The sequence below is a fragment of the Dermacentor albipictus genome, chromosome 1 (genome assembly GCF_038994185.2).
Source record: "Dermacentor albipictus isolate Rhodes 1998 colony chromosome 1, USDA_Dalb.pri_finalv2, whole genome shotgun sequence".
NCBI classification, from domain to species: Eukaryota; Metazoa; Arthropoda; class Arachnida; order Ixodida; family Ixodidae; genus Dermacentor; species Dermacentor albipictus.
The window spans coordinates 137,087,861-137,114,571 of record NC_091821.1 but is presented as its reverse complement, the minus strand read 5'-3'; the positions used below and the strand labels follow the sequence as shown (position 1 = coordinate 137,114,571).

General features: G+C 43.2%; 1 protein-coding gene and 1 pseudogene across 2 annotated transcripts in view; one reads left to right on the top strand and one right to left on the bottom strand.

Moving 5' to 3' along the window:
- Nucleotides 1-26,711, bottom strand: part of AlaRS (alanine--tRNA ligase, cytoplasmic) — a 56,636-nt gene that overhangs the window by 28,941 nt on the left and 984 nt on the right. For both annotated transcript variants that reach the window (XM_065444142.2, XM_065444143.1), the window contains exons 2-11: nt 25,159-25,306; nt 22,916-23,104; nt 22,609-22,754; nt 20,028-20,219; nt 16,778-16,922; nt 14,126-14,271; nt 10,622-10,730; nt 8,385-8,423; nt 8,188-8,299; nt 7,394-7,518 (exon numbers count right to left, since the gene is read on the bottom strand). In XM_065444142.2, coding sequence (XP_065300214.1) covers nt 7,394-7,518; nt 8,188-8,299; nt 8,385-8,423; nt 10,622-10,730; nt 14,126-14,271; nt 16,778-16,922; nt 20,028-20,219; nt 22,609-22,754; nt 22,916-23,104; nt 25,159-25,296 — 1,341 coding nt within the window. In that variant the 5' untranslated portion in view covers nt 25,297-25,306. The remainder of the gene's footprint in view (nt 1-7,393; nt 7,519-8,187; nt 8,300-8,384; nt 8,424-10,621; nt 10,731-14,125; nt 14,272-16,777; nt 16,923-20,027; nt 20,220-22,608; nt 22,755-22,915; nt 23,105-25,158; nt 25,307-26,711) is intronic.
- Nucleotides 3,106-4,287, top strand: LOC139054919 (tigger transposable element-derived protein 4-like; annotated as a pseudogene).

Below are 26,711 nucleotides of genomic sequence, written 5' to 3'. Positions count from 1 at the left end.
ATTTCTCGTGGGCTAAAATTTAATCAAGATGATCACAACTAGGTGCTCTACGTGCATCACTTATCTACTACAGTTCAGAGGATTTCGTTGTCTGGTAGACTAGGCTTCAAGTACAGTCAAGGACAATATTCCCGAAGAGGCGAGAGCAGCGGATCTTACGCCGCCGTTTATTCCAGCAAGATTAAAAGCTCCCATGCCACGCGCCCTCGACCGCCGCACTTCATATTTTTTCTTTTTGCGCAAGCTATTTCTTTGCTCACACAGTGCTACAAGTGCATTTCTAGGAAGCACAATTGTTGTATAGGCCGCATGACTACTTTGCCATTTCCAAGCTTTAGGCAACATGCATGCACAATTCCGTCATTTCCCGTAATGTTCACCAGGACACGTAAAAGTTTCCACCCCAGTCTGACTACAGAGTCATCGTGCACTACGACCCTATTGCTGAAGGCAATAGGGTCGTAGTAGGGATGTCTGACACTGGCATATGAGCGCTTCCGAGGAGTATTGAGAGGAAGCTTTAGCTCGGGTGCTCCAATCTAAATACATGTAAAAAGAGAATTCGTTTTTATCAGCAGCCACTGCAACAAACTTGATGAGGTTTGTTTCATTTAAAACAAAAACTTAAAATCTGGTGACGGTTGGTTTCGAATATTTGATTTCGGTCGTCAATTTTTTGCTAAAGATTGGCAAAAATTGAAAACGAAACTATCAAGTTTACAACTCCGTAACTCAGCAATGAAAAACTATATCACAATTCTGTGAATTGCATCTACTAGTACATCTGAAGCAGACAAAACTTACATGTTACACATGAATCTAAAAAAATTTAGCAATATGTAAATACAGCTTTTGCAGAACCCTTGTACACAACGTAACAAATTTACGTAATATATAAATTGACATACTGAATTTGTCCACTTTGAATGATCTAATGGCTGCCGTTTAAGAAACTGCGATATCCGTTCTTGACGCAAAGCTATCATTTGTAAACTTCGTGCTTCTATTTTTTTCAAACTTTCAAATTTTTGAAAATTCTTTCAACAAAATTAAGGCCCTAAATCGAAATTTTGCTTCTAACAGTCACTAGAATTTAACTTTCTCTCTCAAATGCAACAAATTTCATTAAAATCGGTCCAGGGGTTAGCTCAGAAAAGTGCTTTTGCGTTTCACATGTATTTGAATAGGCCGCGCCGGAGTTGGGCTCGAGCTAAAGCTTCCTCTTAGATATTCCACGTATCAGCGGTTTCAAGTCTTTTTGCATCTCTTGATGCTGTAGAAATATTTATTGAAGCAGCTCAGTATAGCAGCAAGGCACTACGGCTACAGTTTGTAAGTCAGGAATTACTGTCAGTCGCTTGCCATGCAAGAAATGGGCAGGTACCAAGACTTCTGGCTCCTCGGGGGATATGAATATGTCACTGCTCTACTGCTTATGATCACTTCGATTTCTGTTAGGACCGTGCTCATGTGATCATAATCTAGAAGTGACCTTCCTACAACTTTCCGCAAACTGTATTTAACTGATCAGACCATGCACTCTTAGAACCCACCCTGCCAAGGAACACGGTCAGCAGAGAATTTCCACATGATACGATGAGCTCGCAGGTAATCACCACCCTCACATCCCTGAACAGTGTAATACACAGCGCAAAGTTCATGAAAAGCACACTTAAAGGATAGAGCATTGTCAGGGTAAATCACCATGAGAAATCTATGATGTGCAACAATACGCCAGTAAGCTTTAAAGAAACTGTAGGTCGTTGAGCACAAGAGAAGCTCTGGGTGAATAGCACAAACTACTGCACAGTGAACAACACAATGTAGGATTTCTATGAAGGCTCACTTTTCAGGTAGACTGGTCCAGTAAAATCCATACCAACAACGTCAAAGGGTTTCGGCATATTCACTCGGTCTGCAGGTAGTGCTGCCACTGAAGCCGTCACAGGCTTCAAAGCGTGCACACCAAGTACGTTACCCAATCATCACTCTTGTTGCACTCAGTAAAAAGAGGTTTGCCATAGTACCTAAGGGCACACAGGTTATGCGGTAATCACGAACCTGATGCATGTCATATATTCGTCTTGGTGTTTTTTCAAACCTAAGGAACCTCAGAGCATCCCTGTCGCACAGCTTGATTCCAATCTGCAAGAAGGCTTTCTGAACGTCAGCCATGACTCCAAACTGGTGCAGGCAAAACAACAGCACCATCTTCCAACATATTGTTGCTGACGTTCGGCCCTTTTTCCAGGTGGTCGTTTAGCGAAGTCATTTCAGTGCCATGGAACGACACATCAAATCTTGAGCCAACTGACTAGCTTCGGATTTAACGTGAAGTGGCTTAGATAGGTATAGTAATTTGATTAGCAAGTATAGGAGGCATACAAATCCACACAGCAACAGTGGCGCCTGTTGTAAAAAAACACCGACCTTAAAGGACATGCTTTTGCCTGTATCCTGCGGCGGAAGCGATTTTGAGAGCCGGAAACCGGTCATGCACGGCCAGTTTTGGACACCACCTATGAATGCCAAGTGAAGTTCATGACAACCACCATTATCATCAGTTTTGCCTCGGTGTTACAGGTGGTGTCACGCACGTTTCCATCCAGCAGTGATCCGCCAGCTCTTATCCAGTACGGTGCAATTGAAATCATCGCCTGCCATCACTAGCCGCCGTACAACATATTATCGCTATTTCAGTGTGCTGTGGCCATACATTCAGCGAAACGCATGTGTTTTCCACGCCATGGCCCCTGCTCTTCACCCACCTCCCCCGAATGTGTCGAAGAAGCGTGGAAAATATTGGACCATGACGCTGGACAAGAAGGCCGCTATCATCAGGCTTATCGAGCAAGGTCAGACCCAAGTCGACATCGCGAAGGAGTTTAATATCTCCAAACAGACCTCGTCTGATTACATGAAAAACAAAGAAAAGATCTTGTTTGCAGTCAACCAGTCGCACTGCAAAACTACAAAAAATGACCAGAAAGACAACATCCGAAGCTTGAAAAGGCCCTGCAGCTGTGGTTAAAAGGAGTCCTAGCAAAGAACCTCCCCGTTTCGGGCAACATGCTCAAGCAGAAAGCCGAGATGCTCGCTTTAAAAATGGGCATTCAGGACTTCAAGTTCAACGAAGGCTGGATCCATGGGTTTAAGAAAAGGCACGGAGTCTCTTTCAAGTAAGCTTGCGGGGAGAGCGGTGCCGTGGATCAATCTACTGTAACGGATTACCAGACGAGTAAGTTGAAGGCTCTGCGACAAGAGTATGCCCTTAATGACATTTTTAATTGTGACAAGACAGGCCTATTCTTCAAAATGCTGCCGGACCGTTCACTTTCCTTTACTAATGAGGCCTGCGCTGGTGGGAAGCATAGTAAGGAGACAGTAAATGTCATGGTCAGGGCAAATGCGGTTGGCACCGAGAAGCTGCCCCTTCTAGTGATAGGGGAAGCAAAAAACTCGCATTGCTTTAAGGGTGCAAAATACCTGCCTGGGTGGTACAGCGGCAATACAAAGGCCTGGATTACACAAAGCTTGTTCGAAGATTACATCCACCATGTGGGCAGGATGTTTGAGTGCCAGAAGAGGCAAGTGGTAATAGTCGTAGACAACTGCGGGGCACACGGCGCCGTAAACAACCTGCAAGCTATTTGTCTTGAATTCTTGCCGCCGAATACAAGTGTGCTCCAGCTGTTGGACCAAGGGGTCATTAAAACCTCAAGGTGCACTACCGGGCCCATTTACTTGGTCACACACTCATGTGCTTTGACAACGGGAAGACATACTCTGTTAACTTGTTCACGGCACTCGGCATGCTAGCAGATGCCTGGAAGGCTGTTCATGTTCAGCCTTCGATAATTGCAAATTGTTTTAAGCATGCTGGATTTTGCAACTCTGAAGAGCCCATGACCGAAGAGGCAAACGGCACCGTTGATGACATCGACACCGGCGAGCAGCTGATTGCCAACTTGCGCAACAGTGGGATGGACCTTCCCGCTGCCATTACTTTTCACTAGTTTGCCGCGATCGCCAAAACAACATAGAGTTGTGCCCGGAGCTTACAGACAACGAGATTGTGCGCCAGGTGACCGCACCGCCGCAAAGCGACTCCGACGACGACACCTCTGGCTGCCCGCAACCATCAACGCAAGACGTTGTCATGGCTCTAATATTGTTGTCGGTGCATATGACGAGAACATGACGCTTAAACAGATGCAAGCAGAAGTCGTTGCAAAAATCAGGAGTTTAAAACAAGAGAAAATCTGCGACTTTTTCAGTCCAGTTTAGCTGGAATAAAGTTCGGTTTGCGACTCACAGATTTTTCGGACCGTTCTTTTATTCGGACTATTTTTCCGTCCCCTCCAAGTCCAGAAAATCGGTCGGCTACTGTACACAAGTATTTGCTTGCGTGTGCAGGTGAATGGGCTTATCGTTGTTTACGTGTCATTGGAGTGTCCAGCGCAGTACAGTTTCAATTGAAAGGAGTGTTTATCATCCCAAGTGACATTCTTTCTGAATATCTTCCACAATTGTTCTGACCCAATCAATAAGCTAATTCCTTTTTTTTTTTGGTAAATGTTTGGGAAGCAAAGGGCATCAGCCAATCGTCAACCACAATTCTATAGGCCTTTGATAAAATCGTGGTCTTTTGGCACTTCAACAAGGACTTCACAGAGGTGTGCTATTTCTATTGCTTCGATCAAATGATAAACACCGTCAAACTGACTTTCAAAGGTTGCTTCCATTAGTCTTTGACGAGTACTTCGACCTCCACCTTTCTTCCCAAAAACGTTGACAAACGTCAGCCTCTCCTAACAGCTTGAGGTTTATTTTTCTTGAGATATCTTCATTAATGGAAGTGTGCTGGCTACCGTTATCCAGAATACCTCTAAGGTGGCAGGAACTCTTGGCAACCTTTATCCAAGCTCCAAATGTCTGCAGAAGTATGTCTATGTTACTTCACTTAGTTCTGTATGACACAGCATACATGGAAGTACTGCTCGTTGCGTGTTCCAGTGGCATCGTTGCGGAAGCACGTTTAGCGCCCATTCTGGAGAACATCGGAGAAGTGTGTCTTCTTTGACAGTGCGAGCAGCTCAGCGTACATCAAGAGTCCCTAGCTCAGTGTCCCTTGCCTGTACACCTGAAGCAGCAGCCAGCCATCGACAAAAGACGTTTCTTTCTCCAAGTTATTAATTGGTGCATCGCAATCCTGCGTTGAACGTGCCTTATGGCAGAATACGCACGCTTCCTCCTTTGCCATGGCATTGTTATTGAAGACTGCAGCTGATGCCGTTGGCTGACTCTTATGGCTGCCGGAGGGCTGCTATTGACCGTCATTCAAGACACGTTGCTGGTAGGTAGTCTGCTCCCTACACTCCCCCTCAATGCGAAGGTACTTGATTAGTTGCCGAAGTTCCTGTTCTGAGCTTGGCTGGTCACTTGCACTTGACGCCTCAAGTCGACGCTGTCAGTAATATTCTGCCATTATGTCTTGCGGAATTGATTTCGTCAGCACCTCGAGCACAGTTGGACTCCCAAGTCCTATGAGGCCCCTGATATTTAGTTGCACAAAGTCGTAGAGGCTTCTCAGAACACTAATGTGCGCAGAGGTGATGATGAATTGAAGAGTCCGAAGGCTTTCCAAGTATTCTTGTTCAATAATTTGCTCACTTCCAAACAGCTCCTTCAAGATGTAAATGGCACACTCGTAACTGCCATCTGTCGTCAGTATGCCTGCAACAGCCATTGCAGCTGGGCCGTCTAAAAGAGACCGCAGGTAGTGGCACAGATCGACGTTGTTAAGCCGCAGGCTCTTATGTCCCGAGTGGCGAAAGAGGTCCGAAAACAGAAGCCATTTCACAGGGGCATTGTCGGATCTCATTAGGTCTAGCTTAGGAAGTTTCGCTCTGGACACAACGGAAGCTTTTCTCAGGCTTGTTGGACGCAACAAAGATGAGTCAGTTGGTACATTACCATCAGGCCTTGATGTCGCTGAAGTACGGAGGGTTAGCTCCTGGATGTGATTTCATAGAAGACCAATTCTTCCCACAGCCTGGTCCTCATATTCCAGCACAATGTCAATGTCAGCAGCCATCTCGTCATTAGTAAAACCACGACCAACATGTGCTTTTGACGCGCGATGGTCTTGGTGGTAATTTCCTAAATTTCAGACACCTTACAGCGTGCCATTTGATATTCAGACTCCACCTGCTTTACCATGTGACGATTTGGCCACAGAATCAAGCAAAAATAGCAATATTTAGGTTTTAATAAGTTGCCAGCATGGTCCTCAGCCACATCACCGGTGCCTCCTTAAGAACAAAAATAGTAAAGCCAAGTCAATCCAGTAGTCGCCAACCGTACCCAAACTGTAGGCAGCATCGGCTGTTTGTCGTGCGAGTGCCGCACATCCAGAGTTTGTTCCTTTATGTGTTAAATAGCAACACAGTCCTAGGCAACTCCTCCAATCAGTTTCAAGCAGCAGTAACTCCAGCCTCAATGTCTGTGCTGACAAGGGCGGTGTTGAATGAGGGAAGTGTAGGACAACGACCTTGTTAAAGAAACTCACAATCATTCAGAAATCGCACCTCGGTTGACTTCTCTTATGTTGCCAGAGGATGAAGATTTGATACATGCACTGACTGTACTTTTGTCTATCTGTAACGACAGCATGACAATGGTTGAAAAATGGACTGACCAGGTCACAGATAACAGTACGTATATGCAGAAACACTTTAACAAACTTAGGCTGTATTCTCGGATGATCACTTTTGAAGATACTGTTTTCAGTTTCGTAGCACTGGATACTTTGAAGGACAACAGTGAGCCTGGCACTGTAATAGGACAGCGTTATTGGGCACTGTGCCAAGAATGCCGTCGCTCGTAGACACTGATGTGTCTGACACTAGTCAAGCAAAATCTTGCCAACGTGATCATCTGAAAATGCGACACACCTTTTTCAGCCACTCGTGCAATAAGTCACTCATTCTCTGCCAAATCCAATACTTCAAACTCCTAATAATTCAAACATTTAGACGGTCACCATTGAGTCCGAATTACCTGTTGGCAAGTGTAAATCCTTTAGAGGCTGAGTCATGCACAGTGTCTTTGTTTTAATATTTAAAAGCCTGATCAGATTATTTATTTATAGCATGTGCAAGTAATACCATTTCCTGAGTATTATATATTTTTTTACATCTTGTTTTCCACAGTGCTGTGGAAAACATATTAGAGGGGTTCTACTGTATACCTCGAAACCTGCTTAGGCACCCTTTGACAATGAAGCAATCAATCAGACCAGATAATAGGAAGGCATCTTCACCACTATATCCAGCTACCAGTTGCAGAGTACTGTCTCAAGGGAAAGCAAAAAGCACCAATAATATCCCACCTGAGCTGCTTGCTTAGCCTTCTCATAAGACTCCATGTCAACAGCAAGGCCCTTCTCTTCAACCATCAGCTGGGTTAGATCAATGGGAAATCCATATGTGTCATACAACCTCCAAGCCACATCACCTACAGAAACAACAGCCTGTTAGCAACTTACTCACTAAAACAAGCAATAAGTAATGTCATATAAGAGAAGAAAGTGAAATTAGCAGCCCTAAATATTGCTTTATATAACATACAATGCGGCAAGGTTTTAAAGCTATAACTAATTTACAGGTTAAGTTCTGATAAAAGCAGATAACTTGTAAAAGCTGCCACTGCCAAAACAAATTTACAGTGAACAATAAACACACTAATTTCATCTCTAAGCGATGGTTTTTAAAGCAAACAAAAATGCCACAGAGGCAAGCAACAAATGTCACATCTTAAGAGGAAGAATGCAGTGCGATGTTGACAAGGGATATGTAAAGAGCATCAAAATGTTCAACATACTGTCCTAAGACATCATTATGCATAACTTGCATTTAAACATCCATCTACTTACTATATTTATTTAATGTTTACAGTAAGAAAGGAACTAGTATTTTAGTCTGACATCAGTATCCATGTAACTAATATCACAGTGTGCTTCTTATTTAGAGTCTCAGCATAATTCATAGAAGCTTTTGCTGAATTAAAAACACAAATAACGCAAGCTCAACCAGGACACACTTGCAGTATCACGCACACATAGCAATTACATGAAAGCACAATAATATAGGGAAAAGAGGCACAATAATCAATAAGACAGCTTGCCTGGCAAGAACTTCTGGTCCCCTAGCTTGCCCACAGTCTTCTCCAAGAGACGCCGGCCACGAGAAAGTGTCTTCAGAAATTGGTTCTCTTCTTCGTTAATTATGTCCATCACCTACGAAACAAAAATGCTCAGCTAAACAGCTTCTAACATTTTTCTATACACATCATAAATATTGGAAACAACCAATGGCACTTACACCTTCTGGGTCTTTCTTTAGTTCAGGAAAAACGTCGCCCTGTGTTAAGAGAAAAACTAATGTTAAAAAAATTCACTCGGTTCAAGACAAGTGTACCGCATATAGTGCTGTCATCAACATCTCCTGAACATTAACCCTTTCTTAGTCAATGACGTAAATATACAGCGCCGCAAACAAGTCCAAAATAGCCGATGCCGTATATTTACGATGCTGTCTGCACGTTTGAAAAGCACGCCAATTTTTAACTTTTTCTTTCCTAGCATGTGCTACCACTATGCGGGAATGCAGGGAATGGTTTTCTTGCGCCTACCTCAGCTTTCGTTGCATGGTTTGTATGCTCCGGCGCATCTATATACTACCGCTCGCACATTGGTGCACGCGCAGGCAGGCGGCAGTTGGTTTGGGTTTTGTTCCGTGGGCGGTTTCCGCTTCTTGCGCTTGGAAAACTGACAGCTATCTCGTTACTAATCGCTCAAAGGGCGACCGCCTGTTACTCGCTTGTTTATTGCTCACAAGGGCGCGTATATGAAGGATGCCACCGTGCATGCGTTTCTTTTTTTTTTTTCTTGGAGACTCGCAAATACTAATTGCCTCTGGTTGGCGATAAGATGAAGATTAGCAGAAGTTTGTCACATGTTTTGCTTTTTTGACAGACACACAACCACAAAGTTTTCTTGAGTGCGCTCACCTACGCAGTTCGATTACGCTATAGGCGTAAATAGTAAAACGTCGATATATCCAACACGGATATATCGAATTATTGCATATATTGCACACTTTCTATATCACTGGGAAACTTACATGCATTTTAATTTTTTATTTCTTACGGGGTAGGTCGTAAAATGGATATATTGAACTCCACAGCCCCAGATCTCGTACGCTCTGTTGACAGGCGGCGAGCTTTCCCGCAACACCCTCCAAGATAGCGGTGGCGCAATGGGCGTTCTCGACTGATCGCAGCCAAGGGCGCCATTTGAGCTTAGAAGCCTACGCATGCACCGGCTTGGCTAGTTCGACAATGTCAACGACGCATTGCATTTGTCGCACTGACTCCTCCTCGGTGCTGCGCTCTGCACCTGCTGCGCCTTGTGAGGACTGGCGGTTTACATCCACAAAGACACGCAACAGCGCACGCTTACTGGGCTCACTCATGGACCCCTTTGCAGAAACCACTTAATACTTTGTTACTGACAGTGTTTCAAAATGCTTCGATAGACGGACATGGAGATCACTGCAGAAGTAGTGGCCAAAACGAAGACGCTGCCGAGGTTGATTCCGCAAGCCCTGATGTCGCCCCACTCCCGACTTCAACTGAGGCTGCAGCTGCTTTGGCCCTTCTACGCCGCTACTGCAGTGCAATAGAGGGCACTGGCCTATCGCTTGTAGACTCTGTGTTGTAGACTCCATGTTGAGAACTCCGTGTTGAAGACTCCGTGTTGAAGACTCCGTGTTGAAGACTCCGTGTTTAAGCATGCGGCTGCCAATAAGAAGCAGGCTACACTCCTGCAGTACTTTCAGCCATATAAACAAATACTATGTGTGAAGCTTCAACTGAGTATTTACTTCGCCACAATTGGGATGCGATCGGGGATCATTGTTCGGAGCACGCATACGGTTGCGCAGCATACGATTGGTGTAAGCCACACAGATTTCGCGCAACTAACAATGTTGCATGGCCTAGGCTTATTGCGTGCGGCACAATCGACCACGTGTGCACGACTGACGTAGCTGGTGAAGTCTAGGACAATTGCGCGCAGCACAACCAAACACACGCTCCGAACAACAATCGCTGATCGCACCTTTGGTTCATTGATTGATTTGCAGAAGTTTTTGATGCACTTTTTACGTGATTTTATATATCGAATTCTGGTTATATCAGACTATTTCGTGATCACCACGCTGTTCGATATATTGAGGTTTGATTGCATTAGTGTAAGAGCAGGAACATTTGAGACTTGCGAAATATTCTCGGGTACACATATTCTAGGCTTTGAACTATGTGTATAACAATGCATCAAATTTTTTATTATTATAAGTTTATTTCCTTTCTTTATTGTTGTTATTCATGAATAAACAGTACATATATACAATTGCAAAATATTTTTTTTCGAAATAGGTCCCTCTGAAGAATATTTATCTGCAATAAAAGGAATCAACCCTGGGCAGTCGCACATGGCAATAAAAATCTACCCTGAAAGGGTTAAGCATGTTACTTGATGGATGAAAAACCAACTTACCAGAATTCCAACCACAACAGGAACAAGGCGTGCAAATGTTCCAGGAGCAGCATTCATTTTTTCAGTGGCATAACGCACAGCTCGCCTCAATATCCTCCGAAGAACATACCTGAGAAGTGTGTCCCACAAAGAGAAAATGTCTCAAAATTTAAGATTAACTTTAACATTCCACCTAGGTTAATGGGCAATTTTAAATAATGAATACATGTGAGCAAAGTCTCCTAAAAAAATTATTAGTGATCACACAAACCTCTGGTAACAGAGGTCCAGCTAGGAAGTGAGCTTGCCAAGTTTGCCCCATCAATAGTGTATGTATGCAGCATGCAATAATGCAACAACTTTTAAGGGATGGAAACAACCACTTGCTGGTGTTCCCAGCCCCAGAAAAGTGCAACCAGCAGAAGAAAGCCACCTATTAGCAAGGTTGCATAATAAAACACCACAGTTTTTCTTCCATGCGTAGGTACAGTGCCTGGAAACTATCGAGACATTGCGCACAAAACTCCTCCTTCAGTATGGCCTTCTCCTACAGTTAGGCCAAAGTGGTGGCACGACATGTCCCTTCAATTGAAGAAGCATACTTTTAACAACCAAGCCCACCTGACTATTCATCATGTCACTCTCTGCAACACTGTTGTCACTGGAAATGTCACTGGTGCAACACACTTGGCCAATTTTAAATACATATAGCATGCAGGTCATAATCTAAATGCCTTTTATTCACTGATTCACTGGACGGTGCCGTAATCGTGCCTCTGCGCCTATGTATCGTTTTCACAGTGCGATGTTGCTCGTGGTGACATGTGACTTCGAGAATTATTCAAGACAACATCTGTTATCTGTGCGATCTGTTGCTTGAATTGACGAAGTGAAGTTTAGAGAAATCATAAAACACACAAACGGAATGTCTCCGTGTCTTTTGTTTTACTTCACACCGAAGCAAGAGAGATGTACTTCCATTTTGTCTGCTTGTTCCCACGGTCGTGCGGTCACGTGCGCAGGTACTGAAACCATGCCATTTTCTACCATGTTCTAGCGCGTGATCATGCTCTGCGATCCGCTTGTCCTGCCTCAGTATTCGTGTAGCACCGAATTATACCACTAGTCATGTTTCCTTGTGCACAGCGCGCAAAATCTTGCACTGCGCAAACGAGACAACAGCTCGCGCACGATGCCGTCATAGACGTGCCAAGTACCGAAAAAAAAAGTGAGGAGCAAAAAAAAAAAATTGAAGGTGGGGCCTGTGACATATGCGTCACACGATCCTCGAAGTCCAGTATGGGAGAATGCAGGGAAGGAATTTCGCTTGCGTAGGCTAGACGGGGCGAGTGGAAAGAGCGTCTTGCTTGGCAGTGGAGCCCACTTGCTGAAATCATGGGTTCGCGACCCTGAAGTATTCTGTTAATGAGCCAATTTGAAAAATTTTTTGAGGCAGAACGCTCCCGAGAGAACAGGTAACAACTTCCAGACTATGACTAAAATTTCCTATGGGGCCTGGTGAGGGGCCCTTTAAGGTTAAACCACATGCACACTTGCCAGTGCGCGTTCACTCCTGGCCGCTACTGGTTAGACACCTTGGCAGACTACTTGATAGCGCTTGCAAAACATGCAATTTGGAAGTGGTTACCATCTGGCAGTCAAACTGGTGAAGGACAAAGCCGGCCTGCACCACGTAGCATGGTCAGACTAGCATATGAGTGCGAGCATGCACTCAAGCCCTGTTGTGCACAAAGTAAACGCTGCGCATGCGCACTACAGTTGCATGTAGGTGCGGTCTTCTACAAAGCGTAGATACGACGGCCGCAGTGGTGTGCCACCCGGAGTCAATTGGCTAAGCACACTGTGGCTCGCTAAAGACAACCGTGTTTGGCATATGCTTGGCACGTCGTAAAAGCACAAATTGGAAATAGTGGCGTCTACATTAACATCCAAATGAAAATTTGAACTGCACGTCACAGTGACATTTAGACGCAGAGTGTTGTGGGCACACGCCGCCCCGTCGTAGCCTTCACAGTTCAATGCATTGAAGAAGGAATGGGAGCACAGCGGAGAGGATGTTTGATTGCCAATAACTCCGCTTCTGCTGTGTGCGTTAGGATTTCTTAGAGTATTTCTGATTTAGTATCAAGTATTTTTAAAATAGCTTATCCTCACTTGAAATGCATTCCTCCTCTTCGATAAAAAGTTCTTCGGCCCTTTTAATAGTGGACCTGTGTTTTGCAACAATCTTTTATTTACTGCATAGAGTTTTTTTTTTCAGTTTTTCTCCAAAATACAGAAGGGTTATCCCAACTTTACAGCAGGTGGGCTACCATAAGGCCAATCTGCACGACCGACCAAAGGACTGCACACCATGCGACTCTATCATCGATCTGCACGTAGCCGGCGCCAACTGTAAAGGACAGGCACCTTTTAATTGTCAGGTTTGACGTGATTTGCCATTGTCCTCAATTGTGAAATCTGGAGGGTCATAGCAAGCGAACTTCCCCACTTCCCTACTCGTTCATCCGCCGTCTCTTGCTTTCTTTGAAAGGCAATTTGTCGGCTTTCTGAGTGTCGTGTGGCTGCTGCAAATAGAGCTGCATTGATTCAACACCAAACTGTAGCTTTAGTCACTGACGCCCAATGAAGTAGTGCCAATTAAGTTTAACTGCCTAGGCCGTGTGGCTGTTATGAAAATGAATACACACTGCTCTTGTTGTCGTTCCCTCTGTACAGCATTGCATTATCACTTCAGTCGGTCCAGTCGACTGGGAAGAATGTTGCACCAACAAAGACGGCTCCGGCCAATGCTGCGCCGTTTTGCAATGCTCCGACATCGGTAAGCGCATGCAGTGACAAAGTCCGCTACAGTGTCAGCTGGGACGGCCCGTCCGGGGTACGCTTAACAATCCTTTTGCGCCAAGAACTAAGTAGAACACTCGCTTGGGTGGCATCAAGCACGAGAGGTTCTGCGGAGCACACGACATGTGGCACTGCGCAGGTCTCTACACCGAATATATCAAACATAAAAAAATGAATACTAGTAGATATTCTATTCGCAATTCGAATTATACAAACATTGCCTATTCGTTTCGATTCAGTGATATTCGAGCATTTGCACACCCCTACTTATAATCAAGTAACATTATTTTCTTCATATCAGATAATGACATTGGTCAGCCTTCGAAGTGCTGCTACGCCCGAGTAATGAATATCTACTCATAGCGATGACAATATAAAATGCATACAAACCAAATTCCAAAAATTAACATAACAACACAGCAGACTGGTCAAGCTATTTAAATGCCTTGTTACAACTCAATAAGCGGCGCTGCCTCAATTCACATACCCAAGCTTGGCTATGTTGAAAGTTCATCAGGAAGCTTGCCAACATTTAAAAGCTATTACCATAAGACTGTATATAGATTCTTAACCTTCAAGGTAGGCAGAATGCATAACCAAGCTCAAACAATATTGTCCCAATCACAAGCACTGATTTGAGAAAGTGTAAATACCACTCACCCACGACCGATATTGTCTGGCCGTCCACCATCTGAAAGGGCAATCGTCAGAGTGCGCGAATGGTCTGCCAGCACACGATATGCCATGTCAATACCATCAGCATCATCTTTCCCGACTTTGCCAGTGTACGGTCTCACACCTGTAGCCTATGGGCAGCAGCAACAGATACCACAAAACATGTTTGATACCACAAACAAATTGAAAAAGTTGCAAATAATGCTGAATGTCCTCAATTGAAGACACCAGATTATCCTTGCAATGCCCAAGCACAGTTTCCACATCAAGAAAATTTTGAACGACTTGCTCATCTTTATTTTTGGCCATGAAAACAGTAATTAATTAGTAATTGGTTTGCTGAACTATCCACAATTTAAAACTTTCTCTCCAGCATGCCAAAAATGTTACTACAGGCTATGTGTGAATTTTCCAGTTCTTAAATCAGAATTATGAGGCATCAAGCTTAGCATAACATATATGATACATTGGGCATTACAGGGTTAAAACCCACTAGGCCTACAGTTACAAAGTGAGAAAGTATATAATTATTATTTAAAACACCACCTACCTGCCCTTCTCACAGTTTCTAAAGCATACCTCAGCAAGCTTTAAAGAGACACTAAAGAGAAACAATAAATCAGTTTAGGCTTACCAAGTACAGTAGAACCTCATCCACATGTTTAAATAACTTACTAACCGAGAAGGCATACAATCAGAAGTCACAAAAAATTTCACAGACTCAACTGTGGTTGGCGTCTACGTAAGCAGAAGCAATGCACCAATCGTTGCAGCACAAGAAGGTGACATGTGCCGAGTTGAATGGGTCCAAGCAGCTCAAGATGCGCAATGTCGTTTTTGCGGCTTTGGCAAGCTTATGTATGTACGCCTCAAAATTCGGCCTGAATGCTTTAGAGGAAAGTTTTGACATGCTCACTCGACGCGAAGTGAGCTGGTGGGGCTCAAGTGGTGCCAGATGCGCATTGTAATTTTTCTATTGCATGTGTTTTAAGACGGCAACAGGAAACCAAAACGAAATCAAGCTGGTGGACAACGCCAGAGCAAAACATGACACTCACTTCACACTGCCTGCATCAGGAAACAGCGACACATTTGGGTTATCGCCTATTAAAAGCCTGCAGTATGCTTCCAATGGTACTACGCCAAGTATGCTGTGACACAGATAGTTGAAGATGCTTTTCACAACGAGTTGGCAGCGAGAACTGTGAATGCGGTATGCAACAACCCACAAGCAGATTTACTGGTACTGGAACAGAAAACTGAGTGCATGGTGGCATTTTCACATGACACAGGCAAGCGAGCACTGCACGGAAGCTGCTCTGGTCGGCAGCTACTCCCGCACGCCTCATGCCTTTTCTTGTTTATATGGGATCTAGCAACCGGAATATGTATTGTACGATTACAGTTTGGCGATGTACTAAATGTTAGTGCCAAAATACGTTTTCGGGGCTATATCAATCCGTAAAAAAGAAGCGCAGCTATATTGGGTCACATAATGTCATTTAGCAGAAATAAGGGCAGGAAGAAGCCATGTGAGCAGCACAGACTCTCACTTACAACTGAAGTTTAATGAAATGTTTCCATGGAAACAGAGGGGGCACACATGCACAGTCAGGAGGCAGATATAAGGCTATATTCACATGCAAAAGTTCTAAAAGTACTAATGCTTTCTGAGGTAGCTTATTTCTTTATCTGTCAGTGCAACTGACGGGACACTAACACACGTGGCTGATTGTGCACAGATCTGGCTAGCCTGAGTAATTTCCCTTACCAGTCTGTCATTAGACCTGTTTACAATCGTTGCATTGTTAAAAAATGGTGTGCAACCGCAATCTTATATGCACAGGTAGGTGCATACCACCCACTACAGCCTTTAAAGACTACGAGTGCTCCGAGTCGGTCATTATACATCAACTCGTCTGGCCAATGTAAACTTTACCGCAGCTTAGCGGAATCTTGTAAACGACCTCAGTGGCACAAGTCACCACAAAGGGCTTTACATGTCTCTTCTCACATGCATTCTACGAGCTTTTCTTTTCACTCTGATTACTAGGGAGCAAAAAGAACAGTGCTCAAGCAGACACTGTCAAAATCTATGCAGTGCTCAAGCAGACACTGTCAAAATCTATGATCTCATGGCAAGCTAGTGCGGGAACTTCAAAGTGGCATCACCACCAGTCTTCTGTTTCTGGGCTTTTACTGGTTCACCAAGCCTCTTCTCAAAGTCAGAGTGTCTTTTATTTAGCATAATATAGACGAGTAATTTAATAATACAGCTCAAATTATTTGTCTCTTTAGTGTTCCGCTGAGTCCCAATTGAGCAATAACTGTTTTGGGGAATGCATAATAAAAATACAATGCCTAGGTAAGTGGGATTCACCAACCATTACAGAAAGGACGAAATACAAAAGAGGACTCAAGAGAACTACAGCACTTCAAGACAACCAAAAGCTGGCAAGATTTCATATTAATCTTCATCAGTGTCAACAATCACCAAACAAAAGAATCTCAAAGAACACTCCCCAAAGACCACAAAAAAGATTTGCAAAATAAAAAGGGTTAATATATACATAATACCTATATATATTTATATATATATATAATGGTTTTAAATGTAAGAACCAACACTACACCCACCTTCTGGATGGCCTCGAAGATTGGCATAAAAATGTCTGTGTCATAATTTGAAGGCTTGTCCTGAATGACAGACACCAATCGTTCAAATCCCATACCAGTGTCCACATGCTGTTTGGGCAGCAGTCTCAGTGAGCCATCTGTTTCCCTGGAACAGGATGGTAATATGAGTTAGAGATGTTTTTAGTGCATTAGCAAGCAACATGCTGAATAGAAAAATCCTTGGGCCAGCCTTGATTATGTTGAATTTTCTAGCGAGTCTATCCACTCAGCATACTATACAGTTAAATCTTGATATAAAGAACTTTAATGAAACGAAATTCGAGTGTCTCCTCCTCTAGCCTGTGCTGTCACCATGACTGGGCACATATGCACCCACTATCTTGGAGATCATCTGAAGCAGATGCTTTGTATGGGAGAGCCGCGATGGCTGCGGATTCATGTGGGCAGTGTTCCAGCACATGCTGCAAGTCGCGTAATCTCGAGCTTTGCAGATGCATTGAAGCGAGAGGCAGGCGAAGCATTCACTCCCCTCTGCTTGCACTCTTGATCGATAGAGTCGCACAACTGCAGGCAACACTATCAGCCATGACAGCAGAGTGGACATGACAGCTTTGCTTCGTACCGCCAACGCTTCTGAAGATACTGTAACGGCACGAAGCCGTGTTGTTGGTCAATGACTTTCAAATTCAACAAAAGGACAATTTTTTTGCAACGAAATTCATTTTCCCCACTTGCCCGATAACTCAAAAAATTTTACGGACCCTTCCATGTAAGAAAAATCTGACGGTGACTGTACTCATGTGCATAAAAGTTTGAATCACCCCCCCCCCCCAATATAACAAAATTTCAATACAACGAAGCAAGTGATTTTGCTAACTTCATTATATCGAGGTTTAACTGTACTTGGTTTTCACATGACCTATGTAGGCAGTTTAGAGATAATTTTCATGCAATCAGGTCTTCTCGGCTCAACAGAGGAGGAAGTTGTGGCAAATATTTAACTGTGAGTAGAGAAGGCACCTCAGTGCACAGTATCATCAAGTTCCCAGGAATAAAGATCTGTTAATAAAGACCTACATAATTTGAAGCTAATGTGGAAGAAAACAAAAGTAATATGTTATACAATTCAATTCCTGAATAAATATAAGAAGTTATTCCCCAGAATAATTAGTACTTGACGACTAAACTGAACTTTTGATGTATTTAAGTTTTTTGCAACCAAGTTGCCCAGGACTTTAATAAAATTGGCTACTTGTCAGGTTGATGCAATACAATAACACACAAAAACTACTCACAACTTAAGCACCTCAATGAGGGGGTCACTGGGGCAGGCGAGTGTTGTTGCATGTCGCTTTATGACATGTATCCTGATGCACAGAAATTTAAGTTTGTGGACGGGGAGGAGAGGGGAGGGCACGTGCCCAATGCGCTCCCCCACCACCACCCCTCCACCACCGGCTGTGCCTCAGATACCTCGCATTTCAAGCAATTACAGTCAAACCTCGATATATCGAACAGGCATATATCGAATTATTGCGTATATTGAACACTTTCTATATCAACTGGAAAATCGCATGCATTCTCAAATTTTTATTTCGAACGGGTCAGGCGTAAAATGGACCACATGCGCTCCATTGGCAGGCAGTGAGCTTTCCTGCAACACCCTCGAAGATAGCGGTGGCGTGATGGGCGTTCCCGACTCCTGCGGTCGCACTGAGGGCGCCATTTGAACGTAGTGGCGTACACACGCGCCGGCTTGGCTAGTTCGACATCAATGACACACTGCATTTGCCGCACTGACTCCTCTGCGATGCCGCGCCTTCAGAGGACTCACAGTTTGCGTCCACAAAGACACGCGACAGCACGCGCTCACTGGGCTCACTCATAGACGCCTTGGCAGTCACCACTTAATACTTTGTTATTGACACTGTTTCAAAATCCTTCGTTTGACGGACTTAGATATTGCAGCAGAAGTAGCGACCAAACGAAGATGCTGCCGAGGTTGATCCCACAAGTGCTGATGCTGTCCCGCTCGGAAATTCAACTGAGGCTGTAGCTGCTCTGGCCCTTCTACGCCACTACTGTGGCGCAATAGACGGCACTGGCCAATCGCTTGTGGATCGTTTAGACTATGTTGAGGACTCCGTGTTCAAGCACGCGGCTGCCAATAAGAAGCAGGCTACACTGCTGCAGTACTGTCAGCCAAATAAATAAATACTTTGTGTAAAGCTTCAAGTGCGTATTGCCTGCACCAGGATAGGGGCGCAATCGGGGATTGTTGTTCGGAGCACGCATTCGATTGAGCTGCATGCGTTCAGCCTAGGCCGCCTTGGCTTCGCGCGGCTGACGAAGTCGGTGCTGCCTAGGCTAATTGCGCATGGCACAACTGAATGTGTGCTCCAAACAACAATATCTGATCGCGCCCTTGGTTCATTCATTGATTTGCAAAAGTTTCTCACGCATTTTTACATTATTTAATATATCGAATTCTGGCTATATCGAACTATTTCGCGATCACCAAGCTGTTCAATATATATCGAGGTTCGACTGTATATTTCGCTTTGAACTTGCCATACAACATTTTACATTCTTGTGCTGCACATTATTCCTAACGTGAAAAGTGACTGACATTGCCATAACACACACGGTGGCAACTAAACTTGCTTTGACAGGTGGCTGATTTTGCTGTGGCAGGAGTTACTGGTAACTGATTTGACTGTTTCTTCCTATTGGCGCGCTGAATAATATGATGAACAAAGGGTCACTGCATGAAAATAGGAGGCAAATATCGAAAACAATAAAACAGAAAGTGAAATGTGTGAGGACTACACTGCTCAGAAAATGCTCCCACGCACGTGTTCCTGTTATGCATGGTGTCCACTACAGTGGACATTTCAGAACATGTGTTCTGCAGAATGAACTTGTCTTCACTCAGCCACAATATTGACAGGTATGCCTCCGAAGGCTTCTTCCCTCTTACATAGACGATTATATGTACTAAACCACAATGTCATGACAGTTATAAGTAAAAGTTAAGGGACAAGCATGACTTACTCGCAGGAACAACACGACACTATCTTTGAAGCAGAGTTGGGAAAAAACGGTGCTGAGCTGCTATAGAAAACTTATGTTGTCCACTGAAGTTGACAATATGCACAAGAGCTTCTTGGAAGCACTAAAATTGCTCAAAAATCACCAAAGTTTGTCTACTGTAGCGGACATCACGCAGCAAAAGGTTCAAGCTCCTCACCTGTTGTACTGGATGAACACTAGGTTCCAGATTTCAAGGACCTCAGGAACATCAGCATTGACAAGATGGGCAACGTTGCGACCACCAATACGGTCATAGTGAATTTCAGAGCATGGTCCACAAGGGCCAGTCTCACCCATCTCCCAGAAGTTATCTTTCATGCTCCCAGGCAAAATGCGATCCTCAGGAATACTAACAGAAAAAGAAAAGAAACAAGTAAGCAAAGATCAACAAAATGAAAGATAAAGGGCTCAATTGTTATATTAAAGAGGTAAGAAAAACCACACACAGAAAACTATGGAAGTCTGGATCAACCTAATGTAAAAGTAGCAACCACATGGAACATAGTTTAAGTATATTTTTAACAAGGCAGTACCACATCCTCTTTACACTTTCATTATGGCCTAAACAGCAACTTTTTTATTAGAATGCTATTATGGCCAATATTGATATAAAGAAATATTCCCTTTATTCCATATCAACAGCTTTCAGCAGAGATTAGAGCATGGCCACTGCTAAGGCTAAAATGCACATACCAATACCACATGACACCACACGGAAAATATTGTGAAGGAGCGCCAACAAGGAAAAAAGTAAGAGAATGTTTATGTAAAAGTTGTGTACAGATTCAGGTAGGCAAGATGGCCAAAGAGATGCACGTGCAATGTCCTGTTGACCGTCGTCGTCATCTTTCACATCAGAGAATCTCATCACAATATCACATCATCATATCATATATCATCATATATCATCATCATATCATCATTCTCATCATCATATCATGATGAGAATGCTCATCACAATATGTTCTACATAACTGCCACTTAGAAACAACACAATATCCTTGTCTAAATTAAATTCTGGGGTTTTACATGCAAAACCACCATCTGAATATCCTTGTCTTAAAGATTTGTTACATACTGTTCTCAATCGTAAAATTGAAAGTGACAATTACTAAAACCATGAACAAATCTCAATCTGATACTTGCAGAGACATGAACAAACGTAATCAGAGGAACCCAAAGGGCTCAAATGTACTGTCACACATTCGCTTTTAATGACCATGGAAACCAAAGGCCACTGACATCCGTGGGCCTCATTCTATCTCGCACAAAGGCACCAATGAGGCTCGTGTATTTCAATGGTCTTTGGTTACAATGCTCATTGAAAGGAAGTAAGTGGCGGGGATATTAAACAACCTTAAATTCTGGGGTTATAGTACATGCCAAAACTACAATATGATTATGAGGCCCTCCATAGAGGGGGATTCCGGATTAATTTTGAGCACCAGGGGTTCTTTACATGCACCTAATGCATGGTACATGGGCATTCTTGCATTTCGCCCCCACAGAAATGCAATCGCTGCACCTGGGATTTGATCCCGCACACTCGGGCTTAGCAGTGCAACACCAAAGCCACTACACCACCATGGCAGGTGGGTATTAGACAACCACATGATGCTAAGGTAAGCAAAGGGGGGATGCATCCTTACTTTTATGAAACATTTTCTGCATTTAAAAAACAAAGTAATCAGGTCATTCGAAATTTATATTATTTCGAGAGAGAAAAAAAATGAAATAGTACATCTCCTCTAGGCTTTTTTTTTTTTTTCCTTGGCTTCAAGTTCATTATCTGTTCACTTCATATGGCCATTCAGAGTACTTTTGACCCATTTTGTGTGATAAGTACTACACTTTGCAAATTAGTTGAAAGATTTGTTGGCACTGTAATAAGAACCTGCAATGACTTATAATAATCTGGCTGTGCCTCTCTGTTTGTGCACATGCCTGTCTGCATCTGTGATATGTTGAACACTTGCATACCAAAATTTTGGTCTTGGTTGCAACCACAATGCCACTCCTGTGACAATAACTGCATCTGCATTGCTCTGTCCTTGACTAGACCTTACTACCTACCGAATCTCTTGTGTATAACTCTGCTCCAATTTGCATGCCATGCTGCAGTTAAGAACCTTTCCTGCAACTGAAGATCATTTGATCTGCATTCGCATCCCAATGCCAGATCTGAGAAAGCAAAATTCAAATTTTCAACTTTGTTCATGGTTTGCTTCATAACAGTAAGTTCCAACCATTATAGCACACCTTAATATTAAAAGGCGTCCTTGCTGAAATGTCTGCAGTTGTTCATTTAATTGCTTTTGTTGTCATACTGTATCCTTGTATGTGTTGTATTTTCCACTCCTGTAACGGCCCTTCATGGGCTGACAGTATTATTAAATAACTAAAGAAAAAAATGATTAGTAGATTCCAAAATTTCCAAAAGGCGGGGTTGCCCCCCCCCCCCCCCACACTAATCTGCCGGCTATATAAATAAAAGTTATCTCTCTTTCTCTCTCTCTATAGTTAAACATCCCACAGCAATTTTCAGGCTATGAGAGATGCCGTAGTGGGGGGCTCCAAAATAATTTTGAACATCTGAAGTTCTTTAATGAGCACACAAAGCACAGTGCACAAGCAGTTTCTGCATTCTGCCCCCATCATAATGCAGCCACCACGGCTGATATTAACACAGACAGGCTGCATGCAGGATTTTCTAATACATCTGCAGGGCAAGGACCTACCCTAGCTTCTTCCAGATTTCTTTGCACTCAAAATCTGGCTCCAAACCAGCTGTTTCATTGCCTCCAAAGTAGGTAACATAAAGGCGATCTGGCTGTAGCTTGAACACTTCTGTGAGCAGCTCCCACGCCCAGGCACATATTTCTTTCTGCAGCAAAAAGATAGATGTTGCAATTAGGGAGGCTCCTCCCGCTTCCAAAACATACAGAAATTGTCAGCGTGACCAACTAAATGCAAACATAATATAGCGAGCTAGATCAGCAAGAGCAACATTAAATCTAAATCCCTGCTATGCAGAACATGCCTTACCTTGAAAAAGTCACCAAACGACCAATTGCCAAGCATCTCAAAGAATGTGTGATGGTAGACATCCTTTCCTACATCATCCAAGTCATTGTGCTTCCCACCAGCACGGATACACTTCTGCGTGTCCACAACCCGTTTGTACCTGCCTGCTTCACTGTTGGGGTCAACTGTTCCCAAAAAGATTGGCTTGAACTGCATATTCAAATGAAAAAAAGAAAAAGTCAGAAATTGTATCTCGTTTCATCATGAGTAACTACGCAAAAGTATTCTTTTTTTTTTACAGACGCTTAATTCTGAATTCACAGATGCCATGTGATAGTAGTAGAGCAAAATCCAGTCAAAATGTATTTGGATGCAGCGAGTTAGGAATAACACTGAACCACAAGAACTACATGAACATTTTCCATGTTGAATACATATTGCTTAACACAGCATAAACTGAGATCTCAGCACTTGCTTCCACCATAAAATATGCGTGCTTTCACATAAGCTGAGTCAGCAGTGTCTACAAGTGATTCAGCAACACAAGCTCTTGGTCTCAATCAATGATGTGCTTAGCCTCACCTGCCTTTCAAGCACAAATGACACAGTGATGCACACATACACTAAATTTGTAAACTGGCAAGTGCCCATTATTGCAAAGCCACTCTAGTTTTAAATTAATCCATAAAAATTCAAGTATGCTGAATGACAGGCTCTGTATATGAAAACATTTCTCGCTTTATTAAAACTGTTTAACATGAATTTCTTGAATTTGATTTTTCTAACATGGTTCATAATTAGCATGCTCATACATAGCCCTATCGACCTGATATTTAAATATTCAGGAGCTGAGCATGAAAACTGCAAAATCAAAATGAATCTTAGGCAGTAGCTGTGCTCCCAGAAATGTTTTTAGCTTTAGTGGTTGTATATTTATTGTATTCTTTATGTCAAGAAATACTAGTCACAACATGCGCTGCAATATTAAAAATTGTAGCCTGATTGTTGGTCTTATGAGTGGAAGTGATTCAGAATTAATAAAAAATCTCCAGAATATTATTTTTGTGGAAATTTGAAGATTCATCGAAATTCTTACACGTGAAATCATGTGAGGTTGCTGGAAAGTACTGAAAGTAACAGAAGATATAAAATATACAAAATATGTGCATTCCCCATAGTTTCATTTCTCAAAGCTAAACCATACTGAAAACGTTTTGTAGCTTTGGCTATGCAACGAAGTTAGCCACTATGCCTGTGCTATGCAGTGAGGCAGTCACTCCATAATGAAAACATTATTTGTCCAAAAGACATTTCTCCTGCCACTGTCTTCTTGCTTTTATGCAACTATACAACTGCCATGGTAAAAAAAACATCTGCAATCATTCTCGTGATTACCAACTGCTGGATCAGCTCAGTTAAAGGCATGTTGGTCTCACCAAGGACTCTGAGCTAGCACCAGAACTTCCCGACATTGTGTCAGGCGCATCTAATAATCCATCAATAGAGTGACACAGACTGTGACAAAAAATAACACTGGAAGGCCAGACTACACAGACGCTAAGGCTGTCAGCACCATACTCGCATCTGACTGAAAATTGTAAAGGCAGGACACATTAACCATTTGTAGTAGGTATGTTGTGAAGACCCTTATGAAGAAAAGGAACTAGCAGAGAACAGAACTGACATCTGCGCTTCATAACAGTTGAACACAAGGTAAAAACAAAGCTTATCTATGAGTGCATGCTGAAGTTTGAGGTCTCAATAAAACACAGCAGCGGGAGCTGAAAATATGGACAACCTTATACATTATTTTGACTCTTCTCTACAATAACACAGAACACTTGCAGCTAAAGTCCATGTTCCATGCTATTCATTTCAAGAATTGCAATGTAGGTCCGAAGCTAGACTTGGTGACATTTAAGGTCACGATTTCTTTATCAACGCTCCCAAATGTGCTGGAAAACCACAAAAGCAACAAAAAGTGACAAAGTTCAGCCTCCAAGCTGTCCAATGGGTGGTATTGCACGTAGAGAACCATTAACATAAATTCCTTGGAGCATGGAAAGTTCATGAACCAAACAGACTGCTTTTTTATTGCATAATAAGGAAATAGCTAAAGAGTTCTCAGCACGGTCAAAGTAGTCTGCTATGTTTGCACTTGACATGCCATAAGATATACCAAAAATTTCCACAAAGATCATTATGTTCAGAGACAAAAGTGCATATCTACACCTCAGTTTCACACTGAAAGAAATTGCACTAACCTGATTCATGCCAGCATTAGTAAAAAGAAGTGTGGGGTCATCGTGAGGAATGACTGATGATGATTTGACATACACATGGTCATACTTCTGGACAAAGAAGTCCATAAACTTCTGACGTATCTCAGCTGCAGAGGTCATTGTGATAGTTCTGTAAAGAAAAAATTCGCCAGAACCCATCTCACGGTGACTGTCAGTGATAATACGTTTAGCATGGAATCAATAAAGTGATACAATGTATTACCACCATCAAAACCAGTTATGTATCAGGCGTCTACTGCAGCAGGACTCCTCTTTCGCACTTCCCTAAGAACACTCAGCGCCATCTAGCAGCAGCATTGCAAAGCCTGCAAATGGCCTCCGATATGTATGGCGCACCAGTGCGTGCGAACACTGAGAAACGCTTTCTGTAGCAGCCAGGCTCTCCTATCACGCTTCTTTCTGGACACACTGCACCATCTAGTGGCCCTGCCGAGAAGGCCGCGCTTGGCCTCCAAGATGAGAAGCGGGGCACGTGCCAGTGCATGTGAACGCTGTGAAGCGTTCCTTCGCTTTCCATACCCTCTGTGGCGCATACTTAGTCGCCCAAGTTGGCAAGAGGCTCATTGAAGAGCGGTGCATACCCAGTGCCTTCATGGCACAGCTCGCTAAAGCATTGGCTTTCATTGAAGTGGCACATACCCAGTGAAATTGTGGCACAGCCTGCTAAAGTGTTGGATTACTGTGCTTGAGGAACCCTTGTGAAGTGGGTTCAACTCTGCCCAGCATCGGAGAAACTTAAAGGATCTTTTCTGTCAATGTAGAGCAGCACACACCTACTGGCACATGCCCCGTAACACAAATTGCCATGAAAGAGTTTTATTAAAGGCCAGCACAAATTGACTGGCACATATCTAGTGCTCCATCAAAGAGTTTCATTGAAAAGCGGTACTAACTCAGTCCCACATCTACAATGACCCATGTCGGTAAGAAAGAGGCTCGTTGAAGAGCGGCACATATGTACACATTGCTATTCACTCGGTAACTCAAGTCAGTCCGACAGTTGGTTTCGAACCCTGTTCTCTCAGCACAGCAGCCCAATGCTCTAACCACTCCTACACAGTGATCCAGGTTGGCAGAAAAGCCTTATACAATAGCACTTACACCTTTCCTAACTGAGAGCAGGTAGACTTCTGGCGCTTCTTTATACAATGCATTCCATGACGTTGCTGTCACAGTACTACATTTTGGCCATGGGAACAGCTGGGATATCGCTGCGCCTTAAAATTACAGCATCTACACCAGGCGACATCACACCAAATATTTGGCAGAAATACGAAACCACATCACACACACAAAACGAATTAACACTGCATGAGAAATGACATGCAAGCCCTACAGCTAGCTTATCGTGTATTTGCATACTGCAAAATCTAGACACTTTGACTGCCAATAGCAAAATAATAGTTTTGATGAAACACGGTTACGTAGGCATCTCAGATTTAACCCTGTAATACTCGAGCAGTTTCATGTCAAGGAAAATTGGAACAAATTGTTGAAATTTATTTTCGCCATGG